Here is a 21,924-nt window from a genome sequence, read left to right on the forward strand (position 1 = left end):
TAAAAATAAATAAATAAAATCTTTAAAAACAAAACAAACAAAAAACTTCTTTATCAATGTGACGTAGAAGACCAAGCACAGACTTTGGGGCAAAGAGTAATGGCATTTGCTTCTGGGTAAATTATTTAAATTATCAGAGCTTTGGTGTCTCTAAAATAGATATATTAGTCCCTGCCCTATAAGATTGCCTAAGGGATTAGTAACAGTATAAACACAGTGCCCCTGCACATAGTAAGTCCTCTATGGATGATAGTTAGTAGTAGTAGTAAAATAAAACTGCTGCATTTTTGTTTTTCTTTTTTTTTAGTGAATAAATTTAATATGTATAAATTTGAGGTATACTATGTGTTACTTTGAAACATTTATTATAATGTGATGTTGTAGCAATATTTATTGACATTACATAATTGTAGAACAATATTGTTGCCTCTATTCATTATACTGTGCAGTAGATTTCTATGGCTTATTTACTACTATTTGCAGGTTTGTATTCTTAAACAACATCAGTCTTATCTCCCCACTTCCTCATCCCCTGCTAACCACCATTTTACTCTTTGTTTTTGACAAGTTTGACGTTTTTAGATTCTACAAATAAGTGATATACATTATTTTTTATTTTTCTGACCTATGTCACTTAACATAATGTGCTCAAGGTCCATTCATATTGTTGTAAATGGCAAGATAGTCTACTTTCTAATACCTAAATATTATTCCACTGTGTGTATATATATGTATATCTCTATACATATATATAATAATAAACAATGAATGAATGGATAAAAAAGATGTGCTCACATCTTTTTTATCCATTCATTCATTGTTTATATATATTGGCTATTGTGAATAATGCTGCAGGAAACATAGGAGTGCATTTATATCTTTGAAATCTTGTTTTCATTTCTTTTAGGTATATACCCAGAAGTGGAATTGCTGGATTGTATGGCAGATTTATTTTTAACTTTTTAAGGAGCCTCCATATTGTTTTCCATAGTGGTCAGACCAATGTACATTCCCACCAGTAGCATATAGTATTCCCCCCACCCACATCCTCATTAGCACCTCTTGTCTCTTGTTTTCTAGATAATAAGCATTCCAATACATGTAAGGTGATATCTTGTTGTATTGTTGATTAGCATTTCCCTGATGAAATGAGCATCTTTTCATATGCCTATTGGCCATTTTGATATCCTTTTTTGAAAACTTTCTATGTAGTTCATCTACAAGACTGCTATTTATAAGAAGAAAGAAGGGAAAATTGCATAAAACCTCAATAATGTATGGGGAAAGTCTTATTGCTAAAAATGTATATATACACATATGTATTCTCCACTTTGATAGAAGTTTCACAGCTAGATAAGCATTTGGATTAATAAGAAATCAACCCTGGTTAAAAAAAAAAAAAAGGAATTAAAAAAAAGTAATTTCCAGTTATTTGTATTTGGCCAGAGTTTTTCTAAGACCATCCATTCTGATAAAATTCTTTGTGTGTATATGTATTCCTTGCCTACCACTACCCAGTGTTTTTTATAAAGGTGATAGCAGTTAAGAACAAGTTAATATCAAGAGAAAAGGAAGGCTGGAAATAAAAGATAGCTATCAAAGTAAAGAGGGGTTGTCCCCTTGTTACTTTGCCTTGATGTAGTGGTTAATTGACCACTTGAAATGAAGCTTCAAATATAGACGTGATGGTCGAAGAGTCATCTGTTTCTCCCCTACTAGTTGTCTCCTTAAGTTTCTCCCAACCACCATCTTTTCAAGGTCTTCTTTTGAAACCCATTGAAATATTTTAAGTTTTGCTGAATTGTTTAGATTTTTCATGATTTGACCCTATCCTACATGTCTAACGTTATTTCCCACCATCTTCTTGTGGATTCTCCTTATGGAACCACTTCCATTTTCTCAAATTTGATGGATTCTAACTTACCTCAAATTTTGTGCATATTTTCCCCACCTCATCTCCTTTGTGAAGCCATAGATAACTCCCAAACGTTTCCTTTGCTGTGTTTCATAGCATTTTCTATAAACATCTTTTACTTCTTAGCATGTTATAATTTTTTATTTATTTTGCTATAATACAATCAAACATCAAGAATCATTAAAGAAGAATGCTTTTGTAAAATGAGGAAAATTTAAAGAAATACACAGCTAGAGACAATTCATTTCATGTCACTAATCCATTGCTGTTAACAGTAACTGAATAATCTCAATAATCATGAAGGGAAAACTCACCATAGAATTAGAGCCTTCAAAAAGCTTTGCATAACTTATAAAATTTGAGTCCATTTGGCATTGTAAGCCTCCATTTTGCTTTCCCTACATGCAATAATTTCTTTCTGTCACTGCCATTATTTGTCTTTTTACCTGGCTTAACAGATAGTGATAATTACACTGGCATTTGCTTTGGTCTCCAAAATAAGGAGTTAAGAGATTATCACATTGTAGTGCAATTTTTTGCTTGAATTTTTCTATTCAAACTAGATTGGGAACTCAGAACAAGGGTAGGGTTCTCCTTTATGTTCATATCTCTTAGTTCTCAATATTTTAGAAGCTTAATAAGTTATGGTTGAATGAATGCTCACTTGTTCACAAAATAAATAACATATCAATGCCCACTGTTTAACCAATGGAAATGGAAATGCGAAAGATGGTGATAGGAATAAAATATAAAATTAAATTATCATGATTAATGTAAGTGTAGGTCTCTATCACAGGTCTTTAAAAGTGTAAATCTGATGTTTGGGTTAGCAGATAACTGATAGGCAAGCTGAAAATAGATTTCTTTCAACAAGTAGGGTACTAAATTAAGAAGTTAGGTGAAAGTTCAAGTATTTCATAAACACTTGCTGAGAGCCCATTATGTGTAAGACATAGTGTTCACTCCTAAATTAAAACAATTTAAAAGATATATGTAGTTCCCAACCTCATGGAGGGAGGTTATCATTCTAGTAAATATGAAAAAGCAGAGAGGGTTTCAGATTCAAGACAATAAACAGACTGTACACATATGTCTGGGTCTTTCTAAGACCCTTTGATAATAGTATAAAATCCAAGAAGAAATAGCAAAATATTTCAATAAATTTCTGCAGGACAGAAAACAGAAGTGAGAGCTGAACTGCCTTTTGGGATACCTTCCCCCAAGGATTTCAGGAATTATAGCAGATGAAGGGAAGTAAGAGTGGGCTGGAAAACAGAGATTAATTAAAAGTCTGTAATCAGATCAACTGTAATAGTTGGGCACCTCAAGGCCAATGGTAGAATGTCAGGAAGATTAGTATTTACCTTAGGACAAAAACCTCAGGACTTTTCTCTAAAGAAATTAGCATGGGGTGTTAATATGTAACACTTGAGAGTAAAGCACTTACTATTTTTTATGTGTGTTTGGTAAAAAGCAAATAACATGAAATCTACCCTCAACAAATTTTTATGTATATAGTTACAGTATTGCTAACTATATGCATATTTTTGTCAGCAGATCTCTAGAACTTTTTAACCTTGCGTGACTGAAATTTTGTATGGTTGAATAGCAGTTCCTCATTTTCTCCCTCCTCCCAGACCCTAGTAAAACCATTCTACTTTATTTGAGAAGTGTGACTATATTAGATAGCTCATTAAGTAGAATCATGTAGCGTTTGGCCTATTTCTCTTAACAGGAGTTCTCACAGTTCATCCATATGTTGTAGTATAGGATTTTCTTCCTTTTTTTTAAGGTTGAAAATATTCGATTCTCATTGTCTTTACCCTTTCATCTACTGATGACATTTAGGTTATTTCCACCACTTGGCCATTGTGAATAATGTGGCATTGAACATGGAAGTGCAAATATGTCTTCGAGGTCCTGTTTTCAGTTCTTTTAGGTAAATACCCAGGAGTGTAATTGCTAGATCATATGATAGTTTTATGTTTACTTTTTTGAGGAACCTCCATACCGTTTTCCATAGTGGCAACACCATTTTACATTGCCACCAGTGGTGTACATGGGCTTACCCTATACATAATACCATATGAAGTAAGACATATGTGAGACATGGACCCTGCCTTCAAGAAGTTTCTTTTTCTTCCTTTTCAGATTGTCTTCCTTTCCATCTTAATCTGACTTTTTTTTATGATTTCAACTCAAATGCCTTATTTTTAACAAAGCCTTTTCTGAATTCACAGACTAAGCACTCTATCCTCTGTCATGCTCAGGATAGATGTAATTTACAGAATTAGATGAGGGCAGGGAAAGCAGGTTTTTTTGTTTTCTTTGGTTAGGTCTACCTAGCTTAGGACAGTGCATGGCACAGAGTGTACAATAAATATTTAAAAAAATTTTTGTGAACTCTGTCACCCATTTTTTGAAGATCATATAAGATATTATTTTATTAAATGATAAAATGAATACCCAAATACTCAAACCTTCCTTTAAGAAACAGAACGTTATTAGTACTGTGAAAGCCTCCTGTATATCCCTCCTGATTTTTGTGTTAATCATTCTTTTGCTTTCTGTATAGTTTTATCATCTATGAATCTTACCTAAGTATATATCTGGTTGAGTTTGGAAAAACTGAGTAGTAAGCACAAACCTAGTTGTATAAGGGAGCTGCAGTATCACTACTATGAAAAGAAGGATCCCAGAAGAAAAGCTGCATAGAGTTTTTGGGTTACAGTATGTTTCTGTATAGTTAAAGTTTAAGATTTCTCTTTGGGGAAGTTTGTGGGCAAGACAAGGAGTGAATTGTGTGAAACTTAGAGTTCACTGCATTTAGGACTTCTGGTAAGGTTGTAATGTGATGAAGTATTAGATATCCAACACATGGAGTAGGCTTCTTTGCATCTAAACTTAACATTTAACTTTTCTACCTTCAACTCTCAGGAGCAGGTCAAACAGAAAACTGTTCAGTAAAAAGACTGCCCTCTTTTAATCTAATCAATAGGGCAGAAACTTCACCAATTGCACCCATAGGCAAATCAAGCCAACTGTTTAATCTCTTCTTACGATAAAATGGTACCATGGCAGTTAGGATCTTTCAGATGATGGACCTCAACATATCTATTTGCTGTGGCAAACTAATCCAATATTTATTAGTCATGTTCTATAAGGCAGAAGATTATCTGGAATCTTCCTTTACCATCTTCCTAGGGATTCCCTTTGCCTCTTCCACAGTAGATGTCTACTAACACCTGTTTTTCTTTCTTGGTTTACTCTTGTTTTGTTGGAGCCTGTTTTCTATATCTTGTTGAGAAAAGTGGCATAGGAATTTTCTGAAGCCTTCCATGTCTAAAAATGTCTTTATTCTTCTCTTGTTTTAAAGTTTAGCTAAGTATAGAATTCCAGGGTAGAACTCTTTTCTTCAGAATTTTGAAAATATTGTTCCATTGTCTTTTGGTTTGTAATATTGCTATTGAGAATTCCAAAGGCATCTGATTGATTCTTTATGTGACCCTTTTCCCTTTTCAGGAATCTTGTAGCACCTTCTCTTTGTTTCTAGTGTTCTTATGACACATGATAATGTACCTTGGATCTCTGAGTACCTGTTGGGACCTTTTAATCTGGAAACATGTGCTTCAGTTCTGGGAAGTTTTCTTATTTTGTTAATGATTTTCTCCTGCTTCCCTGTTTTTTTCTATCTGGAACTTCTGTCAGTCCGATACTGGATCATCATCACTGGTTCTCTTACTTTTTAGTTTTTTTTTTCTCTCCTTTTTTCCATTTTTGTCTTTCGTTTGTACTTTCTATTACACTTATTTCTTCAACTTTAATCCCTTTTTGAGTTTTTACTTTTGTTGTTTTTCTCTCCCTTATCTGACTTTTCCTCTTTTCTTCCTCCTCTCTTTCCTTTTTGTTTTCCTCCTTAACTCTAATCCCTTCTTTTCTTTTAAAATCCAAATGTTCCTGTGTTTTTGGAGTATTCCTCTATCATAGCAACATTTTCTTGTTTCATGAAATGCAATACCTTTTCTCTAAGAACAATATTGATAGTCTTTTTTTCTACAAGTTTTTTAATTTTCTTTTTTGTTTTGGTCTCTAACTTGCAAGCTTTCTTCCAGTGTCTGATAGTCCTCAGTTGTATATACATGACTAAAAGGAAACTTAATTGGAAGTTCTGAGTACATACTTGAGACTTGTCTCTTTGACCTTTGCATAGGGTGATATTGTGAGCCATTTGCTAAGGAATCTTTGAAATCAGTTGTCTATAGATATTATCTATTGTAATAGATCTATATAATTAGGTATTAAGTATTATATAGATCTGTTGGGTTCTCAGATTCTGCACATTAAAAACGTGAAGAATCTGAGTATTATTCTGTATATTGTTGAAAATAATTCTTCATGTTTCTCATGTTTCTGTATATGTTGTGAACAGAGACACTGAAAGACTTCTGTTCCAGACTAACTTTTTAAGATGTTTGTATAAGTGAAGAGCTTTGGAAGATTTAGATAATTTCCTTGTCTGGAGCAGAAGGAAGATTTGTTTACTGTACAGTATAATAAAGATAATGTCTCCCTCTAGTTCAAAGATTAGACAGGTTTTTTTTTTTTTATAGCCCTTTATAAAAGATTAAGGTTTCCTGGGGACCCCTGGGTGGCTCAGCGGTTTAGCGCCTGCCTTTGGCCCAGGGCGCGATCCTGGAGTCCCGGGATTGAGTCCCACGTCGGGCTCCCAGCATGGAGCCTGCTTCTCCCTCCTCCTGTGTCTCTGCCTCTCTCTCTGTCTATCATAAATAAATGAATAAATCTTAAAAAAAAAAAAAAAAAAAAGATTAAGGTTTCCTAAGCTTAGAGTTCCTCAGTTCTGACCTAAAACCCACTGTATGCATAGCATCCACTTGGACCTGCCTCTATCACCCTCCTAGATCTTGGGGGAATAAGGACAACGGGAACTGATGTGATCATGCAGCTCGTGCTGCTTGCTATGCTATAAGTAATAAAATCCTTTGTCTCTGACCCAGGAATCTCATGTCTTCTCTCAGCACTCATGAAACTGTGGCAGACTAGTGTGTTAGCTTGCAAGTAGCATAAAATCTTAGATTCCTTACACTTCTTGAAATGCCAGAGAGGACCTTTGTCTATTTCCTTCCTGAAGAGTAAGAATCTAACTGCTAGCTTCTGGGAACACAGTAGAGGAGAAGTTCTGTGTATCTCTGCATTCAGTAGTCAGGATGGCCTATGTTCATATACCCATGCTCTCAGTTTTGCCAGGTGACTTTCACTTCAGAAGGCCTCTGTTTTATCTCCTTCAGCGAATAAGCCTTTACGCTTCTATGAAGGTGAATAAGGGGCAGCAAGCTAGTGGCATATAGTAAGAGAAAGGGATATATGAATCTGTTCTGCTCTTTGCTAATAGGTCATCTTCTCAATTAAGCATTGCCTGACTTTCTTTTTAAAATTGCTACCTTTCTTAACCTTCTTTTCTTTTTCCTTCAAAGAACTTATTATCTATTACTTATTAAACATAGTGTATCATTTACTTAATATTTTTATTCTTTATTCTCCCTCCCATTAGGGTATAAGCTCCATTAGGTCAGAGATTTTAATCTCTATTTTGTTGTATGCCCCTAGGACCTAGAAAATGACTGTTATGGCATATACTTGGTAATCAGTCAGTATTTAAAGATATTGTTGATTGAATGAGTAAATGAATGGGAAGAACTTGGCGGATTTTTTGCCCATTGCTCCTGAGTTGAGAATAAAATTACAAAGTCACTGGTTCATCTTTTCAAAAGCTTTTAAGTATCGATATTGAGGATATAGGTGATTTTCACAGAAGATTAGTTATTGTCATTTCAAAGCAATTTAGAATAATTTATTTAGTATAGTTTCTTATTCCTGTGTTAGAATCCCTTTTAGGGCATTTCTAACAGCAGGATTCCTTTTCTATTGGAGCGTTTCTAGTGCTCTCAATAAATATTGGATATAATTTATTGGTAGAGACAATGAAGTTGACTAAGAAATTATTAAAAAGGGATAGCCCATGAGATAGGAGCAAAAACAGAAAAGTGTGATGTCTGGGTAGTCAAATTAAAGAAGTGTTTCAAGGGTGAGAGTATGTTTAACTTTCTGATGCTGATTATAAGCCAAGTAAGATGAGGTCTGAGAATTACTGTTGTATTTAGCAAAGGAGAAGACATTAGAGATCTTGATAAGAGCAGTTACATGGGCCAGAATCTACTTACCAAGTGAATTACTCATTGTTGTGTAAGAATTTGCCCCCAAAGTTAATTTAAAACAAACAACATTATGTCATAGTTTCTTTGGGTCTGGAATCCAGAAGTTGTTTAGCTACTTGCCTCTGTCTCATGGTCTCTCAAGAGGTCTATTACTTCTGCTGTATTCACACAGATCAACCCTGGGACTTTGTTGGAGGAATTGTACAAGGATTGATACTAACAGGTGAAACTCCCTGGGAACCATCTTGAAGACTAGCTATCACAAAATGGGCGAAAGCGAGAACGAGAGGGAAGAGTTAGAGATGTTGAATACCAAAGACCCTTTTGAGGAATTTTGCCAGGAAAAGGAGAAGAGAAAAAGGGAATTTGTCCAGGCACATCTGCAAGTCGATGTAGTAATGGAGCTTAGAGAACTTCTCTGATTATTTTCTCATGAAATAAGAACCAAGATTCTCAGTTGAAACTGAAGGACAGAAAATAATTTACAAAATAGTAATCTAGGAATGTGGAGAGAGAATGAATTTGGAAAATATAGTATGATTACTAAGCAGCACTGAGGGTCTATTCAAGACTAGTGATCTTGAATTAAAGCATAGTCATTCAGAAGAGTTGTGTATTTTTCCCCAGCTATACTCAGCTTGTGAGTACAAGTTATGTAGTAGGTACAAGGGCAGGAGGTTATATTTGTAAATGTTGGTATTGTATCTGTCCTATCTGCCTAGATAGGACAAAGCAAATTGGGATATATGCAAGAATGAGTGATAATGATGGAGTATGGAATTTAAGATGGGTAAGGAGGAAAGGATTTGAAAGAAGGTACAGGGATTGCAAAAAGGAGGAGGATTTGTGGAATCTACCAAATGAGGTCCAAAGATTGTTGAGCTTGTGGCATTAGAGTAAGCTGGAGAGAGGATATTGATTGAACTTTAAATTGCAGTCATAGGTAATGTAAAATTCTAGGGAATGACTATAGGAATGAGGAGCTAAGGAGGGCTAGAGTACAACAACACTTAAGGAGAGGGGAAAGAGAACCTAAGAGGTTTGATTGCTGGAGTAGTTTTGGAAAAAGAGACCTTGAGTTAGGAAATGAAGCCTTAAAAAAAGAAAAAAAAAAAAAAAAAAGAAAAAGAAACGAAGCCTTTAAGAGCTGAGGGCTTCCAGGCTTTGTAGTGACTGCAAAACATGAATGAAACTGTGAATGGTACTGTCCAAGAGATTCAAAGCCAGTGGTGGAGGTGGTTTCAGAAAGGAGAGACCAAGAATGGCTAAAGGCATATCAGTAAGGAATAAAGAAGCTCCAGGTCCAGTAGTGGTAGAAGTATAGAAAAAGGAACAGCCCCCACTTGAGAGGGCTATGTTGGAGTGGGCATCCTTAGGAAAAGCAGTAACTAAACTTGTGCTTTTTGAGGCAGCAGATTCTAATTTCACAATAGCTGGGTATTTTGAGAAAAATCAACTTTCTTTTGATGAAAATTTTTTCTCCTTCTCAGCTCTTCTCTGAAATATTATAGAAGTTAAGTTTCTTAACTTCGATTGGTTTTCTTTCTGTTTGATTTCTTTTGCGATATTTGAGAACTTAGGAAAAATTGTAAGGTAGTACAAATAATTTTTCCCGAACCAGTTAATAGTAATTTGCCAACATGATGATGCTCACTCCATCATCCCATATACTTCAGTATCTATTTCCTCCAAACAAGAACATTCTTCTATACAACCCTAATAAAATCAAGAAATTAATGTTGATACATTATTACTGTCTATCCTCAACCCATTCAACTTTTGCTAGCTGTCCCAATAAAGTCGTTTATAGAAGAATGATCCAGTTCAGAATCATGGCTGGTAATTAGCTGTTGTCTCTTTAGTCTCCTTCATCATAGAACAGTTCCTTGGTCCTTTTTAATTTCCATGACCCTGAAACTCTTAAAGACTACAATCCTATTAATTTGTAGAAAGTGCTTCAATTTGAATTGCTTTGTGATTCCTCATGATTGGATTCAGGTTATGCACCTTTGACAAGAGTATCTCTGAAATGATACTATGTTCTTCTCATTATATCCTCGTAGGTGGTACATGATTTGTCTGTCCCACTACTAATGATGTTAACTTGAATCATTTTAGACTTCTCTACCCTAAACTTTTCTTTTTTCACTTAAAACATCTGCTTTTTCCCTTCATTCATATGATATATATATATATATATATATATATATATATATATATATATATCATATGGACTTAAGAATTTCTCTATTATTCAATGGATATTAATCTGTTACTGTCATAATTTATTTTGATGCTCTGTCCATCCCTGAAATGACCAGGGTAGCCTCTCCAAGCTAGCTCCATGTCCTTTTGATATGTCCCCTTATTCTTTTAGCACTTCTTTGCTTTCTGGTATGAAAAGATGATCCAGACTTCTCTTGTCCTATCTGTGCCCCAGCTCTGGTGTCAAACATTTCTCCAAAAACTCTGGTTCCTTTAATGTAAGATAGTATTATGAAACCAATATTTGGGGATGTGTTCCCAGGGCTTTTTAGTGAACAGAGCTAGTGAGTTATGTATGTACACACACATATATTTACATATGCATATGCGAATTTGCACCAATCTTTATCTAAATATATTGTGAAAAACATGAGTTCATGTATTTCTAATTTCAATCCAGTACCATAGGATTCATTTATATTTGTATCTACTTTCCATATACATCCTTTCTCTGAAAGATTTTTTTTTAAGATTTTATTTATTGATTCATGAGAGACACAGAGAGAGGCAGACATAGGTAGAGGGAGAAGCAGGCTCCCTGCGAGGAGCCCAATGTGGAACTCAGTCCCAGGACTCTGGGATCACACCCTGAGCTGAAGGCAAACACTCAACCACTGAGCCACCCAGGCATCCCTCTGAAAGATTTCAATGAGAAACCTGACTTTCATTATCCTTAATATAGTATTTTATGTGATCATTCTCTCATATGTGCCAGTCTCTTCTCACTGCTCCCTCTCCCTCGGAATGCTCTTCTTACACCTCTTGGGCTTCAGCACCTCATGACAAGTCACTTCTTTGTGTAGATACTCTTCTCAAAGCCACTTGAACATACTAAGTCTTTGTATCAGGACTTCCTTCTGTAGGGGATGTTGGTCTCAACCTTACTTTACCCCCATGAGAGTTTATCAGGTTGCTGCTGCGCATACCCACCCTCACCATCATCATCATCCTTTTTGGACTCCTTTGCCTGTACCTGGCTGCCCCTCTGCAAGAACACCTTCCTCACCTAATTTGGGCTCCAGCACCCCCTTTCCCCTGCACCCTTAGTTGTTCTTCCATGTAGTTGCCCTTTTCATCTTGCTTGGGCTCCCAATACCTCACCCTAAGTTATCCCTCCACCAGGATTGCCCTCTTCATCCTACATAGGCTCCAACATCAGGCAGCCACTCCATATGGACATCTCCTTATTCCATTTAGACTGTAGTATCCCACTCTGCTCCCTGCTCTGCAGAGATGCCCACCTTGTTTAAATGTTTAAGTTCCACCTTGTTGTAATGACCTGACACCTGCAACCTGGATGGAAATAGACCATTTTTACATGTAAAGGGCACAGTCTTCCACAAGACTGAGCTGACTTCAGACATAAGGTCGCACTTCAGGGGTCCACAAGTTACCCACATTTCTGATTAGATGGGTACAGATTTGAGGTTTCTATTACCCCTTCAGGTTTGAAGTTGCTAGAACAACACACAGAACTCAGGAAAGCACTCTCCTTATTATTATAGTTTTATTACAGCAAAGGGATACATATCCAAGCCAACCAAAAGAAGAGATACGTAGGGCAAGGTCTGAGAGGGTCCCAGATTTGTGAAGCTTCTGTGTTCTCTCCCCTAGGAGACAGGATGTGTCACCCTCCCAGAAAGTTTGTATGTGACAATATGTAGAGTATTACCAATCAGCGAAACTTCAATCTCCAGGCCCTTTTCCCCTCACTGGAGGTTGGGCTCCCATTATGTGTCTCAAGCCCCACCTTTCTTGGTCTTGTGTGGCCAGCCCACATCCTGAGTCATCTCCTTGCCATAAATTATCTGGGCCAACTGTGAATAAGTTCCAGCACTCCACTTCCCCCAGCCTCAGGTGTTCTCCCATGTAGTTGCCTGTCCAGGGAAATTCTAAGGATTTAGAGGCCATTTCCAAGGAATTGGGACAAAACCCAAACAAATCCTTTATTCCAAGGGATTAGAGGTTACCATTAAGCAACTAGGACAGTGGCCAGTCAAATGCTTTACTGTGCATCAGTGGAAAACTAAATTGCTTCCTTCTGAATATACATATCAATTATTCCTCTTAAGATAAATCTACCTTGAGGGGTGCCAGGGTGGCTCATTCGGTTAAGCATCTACCTTCAGTTCAGGTGGTGATCTCATGGTCCTGGGATTGAGCCCCAGGTCTGGCTCCCTGCTCATCAGGGAGTCTGCTTCTCCCTCTGCCCCTACCCCCTGCTTGTGCTCTCTCTCTCTCTCTCTCTCTCTCTAATAACTAAAATATATTTTTTTTAAATATACCTTGAGATTTTTTTCATGTACCTTCTCAGATTAAAACAAATTGTACAGTTTTATAGTGGTTATCATGTACTTACTCATTTTTTATATAGAAGTTATTAAACTTCCAGAAGTGTTCTAATACTGCTATATAAAATGATAATGACATTGGAGTAATATAATCAAACTTATTAAAGTACTAATTTACTTGTATTAAATTTTTCCTTTTTACCTGTCAGTTACATATCTTATCTGTTTTAGGTGTGACTCTAGCCTTTCCAGCTTCAGTTCATGAATCTCTGATTTGCAGTAAAACATTTCAAATTCTATATAAAAATGAGGAGGTTGTTTTAAATGATGTCATGATCTTCAAAGTTAAAATGTTGTTGGATGAAAAAAAGGTAAACATCTCTTCATATGTATTTAGATAAATATTTTTTGTAGAGCTTCAAGGCATATTTCTAACTTTCTATAAGTACTCAGAAAGACCCCTTATATTGTAATTTCTCTTTAGATTGAAGAAACCCTTGAAGAAATGAATTTTTTGTTATCCTTGGATCTACACTTCACAGATGGAGATTATTCGTAAGTAGGCTATTCAAACAAAGATCTTTAGTTTTCATAACTGCTATCTATTCCCCCACTTTCTTGTTAGAATCTAGCTTCTCCCTTTTTTGTTTATTTGAACTACTTCTGTCTGTGGAGTCTCATGAGAGTAGTTAGGTCTACTGTGTCCATTCCATGAGCCCCAGGTAGCAAATCATACAATTTGAAGAAATAATTTCCTAGGCTCTAGAAACTCCACTGTTGACATAATACCACTACTATGAGACATTTAAGTATAACCAAACTCTTTCACTGTGTAACTGACCATCTTATGGCATGAGTGATGCCATCTTTAGTCAGGACTCTTGATGATTAGAGAGTTTTTAAGACAGATGACCTTTATACTTTGCAATTTTTTCTAGTTCATTAATTCCTGGAGCCCTTGAGGAAGTTTTAGGATTGACTATTGTGAACTTGTTCACACATCTGGACACATAGTCATATATTTTAGGGACACACTGTGCTTGTGTTCATTTAAAACAAGAATCATATTTGTTTAACAATTTTATTTTTGTAGGGTTTTTCTCTCATTTCAAATGTACTTGTAGAAATACTTGAAAATTACATATAAATTTAGATACTTGTAGGATACATGACTAAGCAGTCACATTTTAAAAGGTCTATATGAGATGTCCTCTTTACTATCATGGAGGAATAAGAATTTTTTATGTGGTAGCTACCTCTCCCCTGTAAGAATGCCTTTGGGGTTATTTTTAAACCAAGTCAGAATTTTGTAAATGAATTAGGCTGAAATGAGTAGTTTGTAAATTATAGGTAGTTATAATGTTTGTATGGGTTAAAATATATACACACATATACACAAACACACTTGGAAATCATTCTCATAGCATTGTTTTAATTTTTTATGTGTCAGTCTAATGACAGAGTATATCTATAATCAAATATCTACCAGCTGCTTGCTTAATTTCAAGCAGCACTTAATGATAAAATTTTTTACAAGAAAAATAATTTTAACTACATTTTATAGGGACGTTAGTGAAAATCTGTATCCATGGACTGGTAGAAAACTAAATATAAGATCTGGTTATTTTCTTATTATTAGATTTCACATTCCTGTTTAATGCAAATGTGATGCCTTAAAAATTATTCTCATTTTAAGTTTTAAAAAAGTAATTCAGTAACTAAATGTTTTGATCATTGAAACTACTCTACAAAATATTAACCTTTACTAAATATGCCATACTTATATGTAAATGTGTTGCTTTTTCTAGGGCAGATGATCTGAATGCCTTGCAACTAATAAGTAGCCGAACATTGAAGCTGCACTTTAGCCTCCATAGAGGCCTTCATCATCATGTTAATGTTATGTTTGATTATTTCCACCTTTCTGTTGTGTCCGTTACAGTTCATGCATCATTAGTTGCACTACACCAGCCACTAATAAGGTAAATTTAGCCAATACTCTGGTCCTTATTAATGTAGTATCTTTCATTTTATAGTGAAAACATATACTTTGATAAAGATAATTGAAGTAATGAGGGAGTTCTAATTTATATTATGAAATAAATGTTTTCAGTTTAGACTAGAGTAATAAAATAATAACTTTTAAGAACATGGAAACATTAGATTGATAAATCTTTTAATACAGAAATATGGAGCAATCTTTGTCAAATAAACTAACCAAGGAAAATAATGCAGTCTGGAAATAACCATACAGCATTGTTTAGTCTGTATCTGTGTTTTTAAATAATGCTATACTGTGTTCATTTTCTGGAAAAGTATTAGTTTTTTCTCAGTTTCTTGGTCTCTTCTCTGGATTGCCTAATTTTTTCTTAAATCTGTGCTATATAATAATTCTTGTTTTCTAAGTCATTAATCAATTTGTGTATCTTAACTAATAAACTTTTTAAACTATAACGTACCATTTTAGCCTAAAGGTACATAATATTCTAGATTATAATAAATGCATTGAGATAATTATTTTCTCTGGCCACTTTCATAGGGAGATGTCTTTCATTATGTGAGAATATATTTCAGGCCCTTCAGTTTTTTCAATAAACATCATTCTCTTGTGGTATGAGCAACAGACGGACACTTTCAAAATTAGTAACTTAAATGAAAAGACTCCAAGTTGATTTGATTACTGAACTGTCTACAATTTTTTTCCAGTCTGATTCCAACAACTGATACTTGGGGTGATACTTCAGGGTTCAAATGTTAAAATGAAGATCTTAAAAAAAAAAAAGAAAAGAAAACAAGGATGCCTGGGTCGCTCAGCAGTTAAGCATCTATATTCGGCTCAGGGCGTGATCCTGCGGTCCCGGGATCAAGTCCCACATCAGGCTCCCTGCATGGAGCCTGCTTCTCCCTCTCCCTATGTCTCTGCCTATGTCTCTGCCTCTCTTTCTCTCTCTCTCTCTTTGTGTCTCTCATGAATAAATAAAATCTTTAAAAAAATGTTAAACTGATTTATCAGAAAAACTAAATAGGTAATTCTGTATAATTACCCTCAAAGTTTATAGAAGACCAGTACAACTTAACCTATGGCCCACAAGTAACAGCTTCCCATGGCACATATCCTTAAACTCTCTTAAAACCTCTGAAAAAAAATAAAAAAACAAAACCTCTGAGAACCTCTGCCATTGTGTAGTTGCATGGTTTCTTTGAGAGCACAGGGCCAGGAATAAATGTTTCTCCTAATCACTTGCTTTGCTTTCCTTATTCTATAGTTAGATCTGTAACTAGTTGTTTTGCTATCTTTGTCTTACCTCTTAAGCCTTTAGAGAGCTTGTTCTTGGTTATTAAAACTTTTGGATATGTAATAGGGAACTGTTCCTATTATGTAATTTTATTAAAAACTTCAAAAAAATTTTAGATGTTGATTGAATAAATTAATATGTAATAACATGATAACTGAGTAAAACTTCTTTGATAAGAAAAGTGGCTTTTTTGAAATATAACTTTCAAATAAGTAGTATACAATATTATTTTTTATGAATTATGTCAGGTTTTAATGCTGAAAGTGTAATGATAAAATACATTTCTGTAGTTTTCTAAATCTCTTGTAATTACAGTAAGAATCCTAACTGAATCATTTCAACCATTCCTTTTTTTTTTTTTTTTTTTTAATATATATATATAACACTGGCTCAGTTTCTCTTCTAAGAAATGTACAAACAATTCATAGAGGTTAGCTCAGGTTATTCATGTTGCTTTCTAAGGCCCGGACTAAATAGAGTTAGTGATATTTATATCACCAATCCTAGTGAGTTAAATGTGTGCTTCCTCTTGCAATGCAGCAGTTTTTGCCACAGACTAGTAGGAAAAAGAGGCAGCTCATCTCCTAGAGACCGTCTACTGGAAGAAGAGATTTTTGGCTCAGAATCAGAAGCCAAGAGGATTAACTGTTGGCTCTGGTTAGTGACTGGGAAGGATACTGAGGTGCTGCAGCAGCTGAGGTTGCTGGGCCTACCTAGCTGTCATGGGCCTTCATATCCCCTCTCTTGCGGCTAGAACTTCACCATGAAAGAAGTTAACATCTTTCCCTGCCTTTTTCCTTGTCTGTAAATGAGAGATTGGAGAAGGGAAGCAAGAAAAGGGTAAAGAAAAGCTTTTTTGCTGGTGCCTGCTGCTGGAGGGGTCATGTTAAGGGTAACATTCCTCACTATGCTTTGACAAGTTTTTTCGGAAGTTTTTTTCTGGATGGATTTTTTTTTTCTCCTCTAAACAAAATGGAAACGTATTTTACAATATCATCTTTTTAAATGTTATTTTTATTGAAAACAGTTTCTACTATCAACCCAACTAAAGACGTTAAATCAATTTTTTGTAATAAATGTAACCCCACAGAGGATTTTTCTTTGCTTTTTTTTTTACATAACCTATTTTTGTTTGAACTTTTTTAAGTACACGTTTTATGCCTCAATTCTGAAAAACATATTGTAGCAAGTGTAACTTACCATTGGATTGCAATGCCCTTCTTTGCTGGGATATCGATATTTTTGCAAAGCAAATTAATTTTTGCAAATGAAGGCTGCTTTCTGCTTATGGCAAAACTGATTTACTTTCCTGTCTTTTCCTTTTTGCCGAACTGCCAAACAGTTCAAATGCTTTGGCCTACTTACAACTAGCCAATACTTTATTTCAAAATTGTATATGGTTTTAAACATTCAAACAGAATATGCTTATTGTATAGAACTTACGGTATATTAAATATAATATTAATACTAACATCAGTAATTTATATAATATGCGATTGAGACAGTAACTTGGACTACTTGAAGTTTGTCTTAATAGAGTTTCTAGATTTGTAGTAAAGAGAAAGGAAATATCTTGTCTTTGAGAAAAAGAGATAACAAGTAGATTTGGTAATATTTCTTTTTTTACATTTACATGAGAAGCTCTTTATTCCTGTAACTAGCATCCATATTTGATTTTTAACTTTATAAACTTGGTACTGGTTCTGACAGTCCAGCATTTCCAGATTAAAGCTTGACCCCCGTTTGTCATTTAACTACTCTAGATTCCACAGTTTTATCTTTAGAATTCTTTGAGATTTCCTGAAGCCCAATTATGGAAAAATTATCTCAGGCATCTAGTCTTAGTTTTTTATATATTCATTGCCTTTTCATAATAATTCCAATTATTAAAAAAATTTAAGAGTACTTTAGGAATTATAACCATGCAAAAGTCTTGCTCTTTATCTTTAGAAAATTTTCTTTTGTAAACATTTAACATTCAAATAGACTATTATGACAATAATAATGTAATATTTATTCCTCCAGCTTTCCTCGCCCTGTGAAGACTACTTGGTTAAATAGAAATGCACCAGCACAAAACAAAGATTCTGTGATTCCTACTCTTGAAAGCGTGGTCTTTGGTATTAACTACACAAAACAATTATCACCAGACGTAAGAACTGATACATTCATACATCCTTTTTCCTTTCATTTTAAATGAAGTATTCTTTAACTGTTTCATCTGTGAATGTTATGTTTATTTTGTTTATTAATTATCTTAGCTCAACAACTTACAGACCTAGTTAAATATGATCTTAACAAATTGATTGGTTCTGATTGTTTATTATGAAAACTAGCCTGATACTTAAAGATTTACCAGATTTAGTGGATAGAGGTCTTTGACACCCAGTGCCTTTTTCAACTTGTTACTGTTACCTCTTGCTCCTTTAACAGAACTGGTAGCATCACTCCAAAGGACCTTGTAAAGATCAGTTGCCAGGGTTGAAACCTAAGCTTGCAAGTAGTACAAGTACAACCACTGTTCCCTTAGAAGGAAATGGGCTGACACTATAAAAGCAGAGTATCTGTCCCTCACAAATGGAATCTGAATCTCAAATTTTCAAAAACCATAATTTAATCTGCTTGTTTTATTTTTTTAATTTATTTTTTATTGGTGTTCAATTTACCAACATACAGAATAACCCCCAGTGCCCGTCACCCATTCACTCCCCCGCCCTCCTCCCCTTCTACGACCCCTATAATCTGCTTGTTTTAAAAGCCCGCTGTAATTGAAATTATTAGAGTTACATTTTATGTGTTTAAATTACTTGAATGAAAAAGAGCAACACCCTAAAATATTGCTGATTTTGTTTTTATGTTTTAGAATAACTAATTAATAAATGCTTAGGATTTTTTCCTTTTGTTTTACTATTTCAAATGTAATATTTTTAGATTTTTGATAACTAACATTCTATATCCCAAATCCATTCTTTGTTTAGGGTTGCAGCTTCATCATTGCAGACTCCTTCCTACATCATGCCTATCATTTTCATTATACACTTTGTGCCACTTTGCTGCTAGCCTTCAAAGGATTGCACAGCTACTTCATTACGGTAACAGAAGAGATTCCCTCTTGTCAGAAACTAGAACTGGGTATGTTAAAAGTAGCCAGACCTAACCTATAGTTCAAGTCTTCTCTTCATTCTCATTTTGCTATCAGCTTTGCCATAGTTTTTCTATACTAAACCTATAATGTTTATAAGCTTCACTTTTACCTCTCTCTTGATTCCATCTTTTTTGACCCTTGGTAATTACTTTCTACAATTAAAAAAAAATTTTATGATATAGAGAGGTAACTCCTCCATGCTAAGTTTGAAATGAGTCTTTTGATAGATTTTTTAAAAATATATGTCAATATGCTACTCCTATGAAAATATAACCAGAAAGCATACTATAAAGCAAATGTTATGATTATCTATAGAATCATGGAAAGATAAACTAAATCCGTGCTTCAAATATTTAACAATCTAAGCAGATTGTGGGTACTTGGAACATTTTTATATACATTTGGTTTTAAGTGATCTCAAATCTTATTTCTTTTATTTCACTTCAGAGAATAATAACATTACTCAGTTTTAACATTTTGAAATATAATCACTAAAACAATCCATCTAGATTTGAGTCCAACAGTAATATCTGCATATGTTATAATAGTACACAACAAAAAATCATATTGCCTTGATTTTGAGTATCATTTGTAGTTTGCAAAATGCTTTTGTACTTATTTTGCAGAAGATAAATTTTTGGGATTAGCCAAAATAAGTTTTTATTCAGACCTTTTTATGATAGTTTAATAAGCTTTTCTTTTCAAACATCAGCTACTAGCTTATCTATTAAGCACACATTAGTTATCCCTCCATTAATTTATTAATAAATTAATTTTATCATTATATACTTGAATAAATCAAGAATTACTTTTCAGTTTTATTTTAATCAGTGCTCTTTATTTCTTTGTTTCTCAAAGATCTCAATCTTTTAACAATATTGATGCACTCATAAAAATAGTTACTGTTATTAGAAATGATTCTTGGGTTTGAGAGTACTAGCCTATTTTTATAATTGTCTATTGGGGGATTCATAAGAATTCTAGGAACATGTAATGATTTGACCTCACTTAAATCCAGCTGGGTATTGTGCCACTGCCTATGAGCAGCTAGTCCAGTGGATTTAATGAACAGATACCACTCAGTTGACTATTTGGAATCCTTAATTCAAGTATCCCAGTTATATACAGGTGTACAAGCAATGGGGAAATTTATTCTTTTTTGCTCATGTGTTCTTTCCCAAGACAAAAATGGTGGAAATCTTTTGATTACTGTTCTCTGAAATACTCTTCTTTCTTGATATTTTATATACTTAGAATCTTTCTGTTTCCCTTAGGAAAATCCTGTCTAAGATTTCTGTCTTAAATTTAAACTATTTAAAATGTTCTTTTTTGAACATGAAAGAAATGTTTGTAGAATAGAACTAATTTAGGCTATCACTATTCTCAATTAATGGAAAAATTATGCTCCATATATTTCTTGATTTGTTTTTTTTTTTGAACTCCAACACATCTTAGAATTATATAAATTTTGGTTAATGACTAAACTACCAAACCATTAAGCCACAGTATTAATGAAGGACAATATCCTGTACCCAAGAAATGGAATTATAAAAAGAAGTGATGTGAAACTCAGAAGCCATGTATGATGGTATTTCTACAAGAAAATTTGTTAATAGTTTTGATGTTGAATAATGTAATAGAATTTGTAGAGGCATAATCTTGTAGTTAGAGTGCATGTTTGAATCCATTTCTTTCACTTACTAGCTTACTATATAGGAAGTAGATTTCATTTGAAAGATATGGCGATTAAAGGGAACCAAATGTGCGTGAATAGGAAGGAAAGATAAGGACATTCAAAAGGCAAACAGTGTAAAATAGCTCTAGGACTAACACTTCTTAATATGTATTCCCTTGGGATTTTTATGGCCACCTACTGTGTCAAGTACTGAGCTAGATGCTGAGGAAATACAGGGTCTCTATCTTTAAAGAGCTTTGACTTCTCTTCCTTTAATAAGTGATCAGTCCAGCATTGGAATGAATAAGAGAAACTCACCCAGCGAGATGAGACTTCAGTGGTTTTAATATAGAGAGTCACATATGAGGTGGGCCTATAAATGCCTGTATAAGGAAGACATCTATTTGCATGTAATTTTCAAATAGATTTAACCTGTAATATTTGATAATGAAAAAACACGTAAATCACATTTTAACTTACAAAATATTTCTCTCTAAAAAGAATGTTTACTGGTAAAATATATAATTAATATCTACAATAAGCATCTCTTCAAACCACAGATTTATTTCAAATAGTTAATATACTAGCACTTTATTTCTAGTTTATTAATCTAATTCAGCATGATAATTCACTTATTTATCAGGTCTTAAATTTTCTCACAGAGAAGAATGGATTTTATGTTATATAAAATTAATTTGACCTTACACCTGTAACATGGAAATTATGAGCCCTTATATTTAATTTCAGAAGTTAATTACTTAAGTGAGTATAAACTTTATTCCAAATTATTTGCTTAAAATATTTTATCAGAAGCCAAATCCTAAAGCAAACCTAGACTTTAGTCTTAAATAAGCAAATAATAGTGATAAGAATAAAATGAGTACCTTTCACATACTACCTATTTAAAATATATTTGTTGAATAAATGAATGAATGAAATGGCACAATATAGTTTTTGTTGTTACATGAAAACTATATAGGCATCAACACAAAGCTTATTATAGTTTCCTAAGGATTTTTAAATTCAAGACTCATCTTCAATAAATATTGGTAGGTAGCGTTTTGTGTTATTCTTAAAATTTTCATATTTATATTTTCTATTTAT

At 34.0% G+C, this 21,924-nt stretch overlaps 1 protein-coding gene across 15 annotated transcripts in view; it reads left to right on the forward strand.

Moving 5' to 3' along the window:
* Positions 1 to 21,924, forward strand: part of FAM135A (family with sequence similarity 135 member A) — a 132,602-nt gene that overhangs the window by 31,072 nt on the left and 79,606 nt on the right. For 14 of the 15 annotated variants that reach the window (XM_025444975.3, XM_025444978.3, XM_035697421.2 and 11 more), the window contains 5 exons: positions 12,936 to 13,075; positions 13,189 to 13,259; positions 14,513 to 14,686; positions 18,026 to 18,152; positions 18,979 to 19,132. In XM_025444975.3, coding sequence (XP_025300760.1) covers positions 12,936 to 13,075; positions 13,189 to 13,259; positions 14,513 to 14,686; positions 18,026 to 18,152; positions 18,979 to 19,132 — 666 coding nt within the window. Of the gene's footprint in view, positions 1 to 12,935; positions 13,076 to 13,188; positions 13,260 to 14,512; positions 14,687 to 18,025; positions 18,153 to 18,978; positions 19,133 to 21,924 lie in introns of those variants that run through there. The other variant, XM_049092224.1, reaches the window with a different exon arrangement.

Source organism: Canis lupus, chromosome 12, assembly GCF_003254725.2.
Source record: "Canis lupus dingo isolate Sandy chromosome 12, ASM325472v2, whole genome shotgun sequence".
Classification (NCBI taxonomy): Eukaryota; Metazoa; Chordata; class Mammalia; order Carnivora; family Canidae; genus Canis; species Canis lupus.